Below are 7,191 nucleotides of genomic sequence, written 5' to 3'. Positions count from 1 at the left end.
CGAGGTGTGGCTCGGACATTGGACTAGTTGAGATGTGACTCAAGCATAGGACTGGCCAAGATGCGACTCGGACGTTGGACTGGCCGTGAGGCATGACTCGGGCATTAGACTGGCCGAGATGAGACTCGAATATTGAACTGGCTAAGATACGACTCGGATGTTAGACTGGCCGCGAGGCGTGGCTCGAGCATTGGACTGGTCGAGATGTGACTCAGACATTGGACTAGCCGAGATGTGACTCGGACATTGGATTGGCCACGAGGTGTGTCTCGAGCATTGGAATGGTCGAGATATGCTCGAACATTGCACTAGCCGAGATGCAACTCAAACGTTGGATTGGCCACAAGATGTGTCTCGGGCATTGGAATGGTCGAGATGCGACTCAATCGTTGGATTGGACATGAGGCGTGGCCGAGACACGATCGAACATTGTTTAGTTGAGGTGCACAACTCGGCACTGTTTGGTCGAGATGCCCAACTCGAGCACTGTTTGACTGAGGTGCACCAATGAAGCACTGTTTTGGCCAAGGTGCACAACTCATGCATTGTTTGATTGAGGTGCACCATTAAGGCACTATTTTGGCCAAGGTGCACAACTCGAGCATTGTTTGACCGAGGTGCACCATTGAGGCACTATTTGGTCGAGGTACATAACTCGGACACTGTTTGACCAAAGTGTACCAATGTGGCACTATTTTAGCCGAGGTGCACAACTCGAGCATTATTTGACCGAGGTGCACCATTGAGAAACTATTTGGCCGAGGTGCATAACTCGGACACTGTTTGACCGAGGTGCACCAATGAGGCACTATTTTAGTCGAGGTGCACAACTCGAGCACTGTTTGATTGAGATGCTCTAATGAGTCACTGTTTTGGTCGAGGTGCACAACTCGGGCACTATTTGACCGAGGTGCACCATTGAGGCACTATTTAGCCGAGGTGCACAACTCGGACAATATTGGCATCCGAAGTATCATATAGGGCCATCTGGGCTAGAAATGCAATGACATGCTCAGTTGGGTCGAAGCTATCATCGTAAGGCTTGAGCATAGGGAGGCAAAAGTTTTGCGAGGTCGGCTTGTCCTAAATCTCCTACACAAATGCGGATCCTACTGGGGGAGCCTCATCGATCTCTTCCTTGGATTTGTGAAACTCCTTTTGGACCCTATCGACACATCGATTGACCGAGCGTAGCTGAGCCCGGAAAGAGTCCGCCGAATTGGATGACAACATGTCGGGCTTGGGAGCGCTCGGTTAGGATCGTTGAAGGTCTGGAGCATTGTGCTCGGGTGGCAGCCTTGGATTCCCCGATAGCTCTTCAGGCAATGGGGGAACATCCGTTGCGACGGGCTACTAAGGAGCTATCGGTGGCATAGGGATAGGAGCCGATGGATCTCATTGCGACGATTGAGGTATCGTTGCGACGATTGAGGTAACGTTGACTGCCGAGCAAGCTGAGGAACAAGGGGGATGATGATCTACATCATTCTTGCTTGGGCTTGAACTTGATGCATGAGGCTAAAGAACGCCTCGACAAAGACGGAAAGTTGTCCCATGGTGGCTCCGTGGGGTGACAACCTGGGGTCGATGAACAACCACCAATAGTGGCTCGGGGTTACAGTGGGGGCGTTTTCTTCTAGGCTTGGAGGAGGGGGAGTTATCCTTCGAATTTGAAGGTTGAGTGCATTGGGAGTGGCTCCTCTCCAAGGCGCTCGCCTAGATTGCTTGGTTGGGGATAATCTTGCAATATCGGGGCCCTCCTTCTAGTGTTAAAATGTTGGTGAACCTTTACGTCATGGCCAAGGTGTCAACACGGCTCGGTCCAATCCCAGATGCGCAAGGTTGCCCATGCGGAGGCTCAAGTCACGTCAACGTCGGGTCAAGTTAGGTCCAAGCGTCGTCTCCCGAGTGCGGTTCTCCCTCGGTGGGTTGTTACTTCTTCGTTGCTAGTTCCTGCACAAAGGTCAAGGTCGGGAGGGGGATTTCTCGACTCGATCCCTCTGAAGTTCAAATCAATGTTGTAGAGTTAAGGGGAGTTGAGTCTCTTCCTCTCCTAATCAAGGAGGGTTAGCTTTTATAGCTACGAGGATGAGTTGACTGTATAGGATCAATTAACTGTGGTCGGCTTAAGCTTTTGTGTGAGCGCCGATCGACTTGCACGGATCGACACTGCACGGTGCCGCCCTGAGCTTTCCAGGACAACCGTACCATGATGATGTCATTCGTATAGAGGGGGCGTTGAGCAGCTGCCCGTCACGTGTGTGCTACGCGCCACATCAGACTTGAAGTTCCACATCATCGTGTCTACTTGCCCGGGTCCACGAATGTGTCATATCACCCTTCACAAACCAGATCCTAACAGCAACCTTTGATCAACCAAAAGGTATTAAGTGCTAAAGAAAACAAGGGAAGAGTTCATGCTTTTTACTTGTGAAGATCTTGTTTGTTGGTTTAAAAATCAGGACATTACAATTGAAATATTAGGAATAATTGATCATAAGAAGCATAGCAAATTTAGTAACTGTGCTATGTAAGAAAAGAAATTATAAACTGGAACTACTGAATTAGAAGATGGTTTAATTTAATGTCTGTTATATATTGGGCAAAAGATCTTCTTGAGGAACAAAATCATTAACAAAAATTTCTTCATTGATGAAAAGGACAAAATCAAAGAGAACAGCTACAAGAAGTATGCCTAGAACTTTTGCCATGCAACAAAGCAACAACTAATAAAATAATTAAAGAATCATGGACCAAGAATGGGATAAGCTATGCAAGAATTATATGTATATAAGTATAAATATGTTTATATATATGTAACAGGTAAACATTGAGATCAAATCTCATACACTATTCTTCACATCATCTGCTTCCATTCCTAATAAACTGTACATGCATTATACATCAAAATATTTTACATGATTAAGATGTATGGATACAAACATGTCCAAATTCCGATTGGAATTAAGCAGTTAACTATTATCAAATTAGATAATAATTACACAAAAAATATAATCTCATTTACAAAGTAGTACAAGTGAAAGGTAATAAAAAAGGTTCCTATTTGGGTGCACAATCTGCATCTATAAGACCTTAAACAAATCAGTGATAGATAGGCTATCTTTCGTATGGTACTTAATTTATTGGAGATATTATATGCCTTGGATTATAGAAATTACGATAAAATAAACCAATTCAAAATGATACTAAATCAATTTAGGGTTATTTATTCACTTATGTTATAGGAGAACTTAGATTTAATATGATATGATGTTGCTTTTCTTTATCAAACAGATATGGCCTTAGGCCATAATGTTTTCCCAAACAATCCATCATCAAATTTAATAGGACCGGATCATCGAATTCCATCTCACATGATTAATAATATCTGTCCTCATGGTTTACCCATCGGGGAACAGTAATTGTATGATCTGTGACAAGACTCTCACATTCGAAGATAGATTTTAGGACCTATGAGGTATGTTCTTATCTTAGAATTTTAAGGATGATTTCCAGTTTTTTTTTTTGTTTTTCCTCGGAGATGTCTCTTTTCGGATTTCTCTGGCAGCTTCCTTTTGCTTGTCTAATTTTATCCTAGCACATGATATTCTACTATTTTATAATATTTTTTATATTATTAAAAAATATAATTCAATGAAAAATAGAGGTCTTTTAGATTGGTTAGTATATTTGGTATAAGTATCATAAGTAATCTAAAAATAAGAGAAGAAAAAAAAGATATATGACTGATGGTCAAAGCAAGATATATTAGGCAAAGGACGAGCGCTAGGAAAATCTAAAATAGAGGGGTATATTTGAAAACAAAAAAGAGACTTTTTCGGAAAGATCGAATTTTACTACTTCTGTAGCTGTGCTATCGGGGACGGCTAGCCGTACAATCAAAATCCAACGGTTGATAGGGACCCTATCGGTTTTTGGATTCAATTAGGAAAGCAAGAACCCACGTCGGGTCGGAGTTTAGTTCGTGTACGATAAATTTACCCTACCCACCGATCTGTCCTCTCCTCTTCCGATTGGGCGCTCTTTCGATTAGGGTTTCGTTCGTCATCGTCGTCGTCGTCACGCTTCTTTTCGAACACCGTCTTCGGTAGATTTAAGTTAGGGTTGTCGTATCGTAGGTCATGGCGACAGCAGAGATCGAGGCGGCCATGGCGTCGATCCCCTCGAAGAAGGAGGAGCTCCGGAAGGCCTTCGAGGCCCTCCAGGCATTCTCGTCCTGCCTGGCATCGTTCACTCTCAAGTGGAAGGACCTAGAGGATCATCTCGCCTCGATTGAAAGCCTCATTGGTGACCGCCTCCGCGAACTCGACTCCAAGTCCCACTCCTCTGTGAAGGCGGAGGCCAACCCGGAGACTGCGCCGGAGGTCGTACCGCGGCTTCAGCTCAGCTCTCTCTGCGTCAACATGGATGGCGTGGGACTGAGATCGTACATCATTGTGAACCGGAACGATATCGCCGAGATACGGAAAGAGCTCGGTGCTGCCATTCGGTCCGCACCAGACCCAGCTAAATTGGTCCTTGATGCCATGGACGGGTTTCACCGCCCAAGAGCCGAAGGAGAGAAGGATGGGGATGTGCAGGTGATTAAGAGGACTTGTCTGAGTCTTTTGGAGCAGGTCCAGATCTTGGCACCTGAAATAAAGTCTTCTGTGAAGGATCAGGCCAAGAAAGTAGCGGTGGAGTGGAAAGGTCAGATTTTGGATGACAGTGATAAAGGGACGGATGCTTTTGCTTTCTTGCAGCTCTTGGCAACTTATAGGTTGACTTCGGAGTTCAATACGGATGAAATCCTGGATCTTTTTGTTTTGATTTCACGGAGGAAGCAGGCTCTTGAACTTTGCAAGAGACTCGGTCTTGTCCAAAATATGTCCGGTACGCTATTGCTTCTTACCGTGCAAACAGTTCCTTGATTTTTTTTCCCATCTTCATTGATATGAATTCTGATAGCATGCAATTCATCCTACTTGGATGCTGCATATTCTTCTTGTTTGCATTTTTCTTCTCTTTAAGTCCTAATATGATGTGTCTTATTTTGTGTATTATATTTTGCTTGCCTTAGTCATCACCTGACTCACCTTTTGGTCATGCAGCAATCTTTTTCCTTCAAGATTTTTAATTAGATTTTTCAGTGAATATTAACATATATATAATATAATATAAAATTCTAGTATAGCTTATCCCATTCTTGTATATTTTTCAGTGAATATTAATATATATATATATATATAATATAAAATTCTAGTATAGCTTATCCCATTCTTGTATATTTTTCAGTGAACATTAGTTGTTGTTTTGTTGCATGGCAAAAGGTCTAGGCACTGTGCTCTTTGATTTCGTCCTTTTCATCAATGAAGAAATTTTTGTTAATGATTTGGTTCCTCGAGAAGATCTTTTGCCCAATATATAACAGGCATTAAACCATCTTCTAATTCAGTAGTTCCAGTTTATAATTCTCTGCTTACCTAGCTCAGTTTCTAAATTTGCTATACTTCTTATGATCAATTATTCCTAATATTTCAAATGTAATGTCCTGATTTTTAAACCAACAAATAAGATCTTCACAAGTAAAAACATGAACTCTTCCCTTGTGTTTTTTAGCACTTAATACCTTTTGGTTGATCAAAGGTTGCTGCTAGGATCTGGTTTGTGAAGGGCCTTCTTGTTGGTTTTTATTGGTCATGAAGGTCCTGGTCCTCTCTTCATTTGGTCTTTTGCTTATTTGAGCCATTACAGTCCAGTAATTTAACATTTTACTAGCTTTTACCTGTTTGTAAGTCACTATCATTGTTATCAAACATTTGAGATTTTATTTTAGAGCATGTTTTCTTTTTCAGTAATTTTGTTTCTGGAAACATTTTTCTGAAGACTGATCCTCTTTTGTGTAAATGTTGATCCTTACTCTTCCTACTTGTAACCATCAGCATATGGAGATATTGAGGACATAGTGTCTGGAAGTCATTTTTAGGTTATAAATCTTGAGAAATTTTCACTGTGTTTTTCTTTTGGCTTGTTAAGCTCTGTCGGTCTCTGATACCTACAAGCAACCATTTTGCTTGTGACAGATCTAATTCAGAAACTGAACAGCAAGAGCAGACAACTTGAGGCTATCAAATTTGTCCATGCTCTTGACTTATTTGACAAGTACCCTCCAGTACCTCTCTTGGAAGCCTACCTAAGAGAATCCAGAAAGACTGCTCAAGGAGCACGAAAGAGAGGAAATAATTCTAGTCAGTTACAGGTATGCATGGTTACCCTCTGTAGGTGTTGTTGATTAAAGGTGTCCATGATTCCATTCATAGCTCCATTTTGTGCATAAACTGCCACAGAATGAGGCCATTTCCAAAGAGCTTGCTGCTGCGAAAGCGGTGATTAAAACTGTTGAGGAATGCAAGCTTGAATCTGAGTTTTCGTGTGAGGATCTTCAGAAGCGTATTACTCGGTTGGAGCAACAAAAGGCAGACAAGAAACGAACTGCGACAGCTGCTACTGCCACGAATTCAAGAACTTCGAAGCAGCAGCAGCCTTCCAATAAACGGCCTCGATCATCTACAACTTTATCATATCCTGTTCGCTCTCACCCTCTTCCTTCATGTGCTCAAAATCAGTCCCATTTGGGTTTGACTGAGCAGCAATCGTCATATGCGGGTTTGGGTCGGTCCTATGGCCTTACTACAACTGCAGCTCTGTATGATGTTGCACTCCCTAGTATTCCTGGAACCATCGAACTGAGTGGAAAACCTTCACCAAGGTCTTATCTTTATCCATCAGAGTTCCATGCTAGCTCCAGTTTGTACAACAGGCCAGCATCCTACGGTGGCTACCCCATGTCTGGTTTGGGAACAAGTTATGGCTCATCTTTTTACCCACTAGGATATCAAAAGTGAAGTTGCTTCTTCACTGAACTTGTAATATGCCTGCCATATCCTTGGCCTAGTTGCCTTTTGTTTAGATCAACTTACAAGTGGAGACTTTTGGTTCTTTATGTTGCAGTGCTCTCGGTGAAGCTGATCAAATCATATGGAATACCATTTAGGAATTGGAAACAAATATTTGTTTTGTTTTATATTTTGTATTTTAGGTTGGTAACCATAAGATATATACTTCATTAAAATATAATTTTGGTCTGGACAAATTATTTGTTATGCTTATATATAAGTACGAGTTTTAGGA

The 7,191-nt window shown here is 42.2% G+C and overlaps 1 protein-coding gene across 1 annotated transcript; it reads left to right on the top strand.

Moving 5' to 3' along the window:
* The first annotated feature begins 3,986 nt into the window (after positions 1-3,986).
* On the top strand, positions 3,987-7,191 carry LOC135676804 (truncated FRIGIDA-like protein 1). Its single transcript, XM_065188393.1, has 3 exons — positions 3,987-4,893; positions 6,084-6,259; positions 6,348-7,191. Exons 1-3 carry the CDS (start codon positions 4,143-4,145, stop codon positions 6,903-6,905), a joined length of 1,485 nt encoding a protein of 494 aa, XP_065044465.1. The 5' UTR covers positions 3,987-4,142; the 3' UTR covers positions 6,906-7,191.

This window comes from Musa acuminata, chromosome BXJ1-6 (assembly GCF_036884655.1).
Source record: "Musa acuminata AAA Group cultivar baxijiao chromosome BXJ1-6, Cavendish_Baxijiao_AAA, whole genome shotgun sequence".
NCBI lineage: Eukaryota > Viridiplantae > Streptophyta > Magnoliopsida > Zingiberales > Musaceae > Musa > Musa acuminata.
Note: the sequence above shows the minus strand (reverse complement) of the source record. Positions and strands in the feature narration are given on the sequence as shown.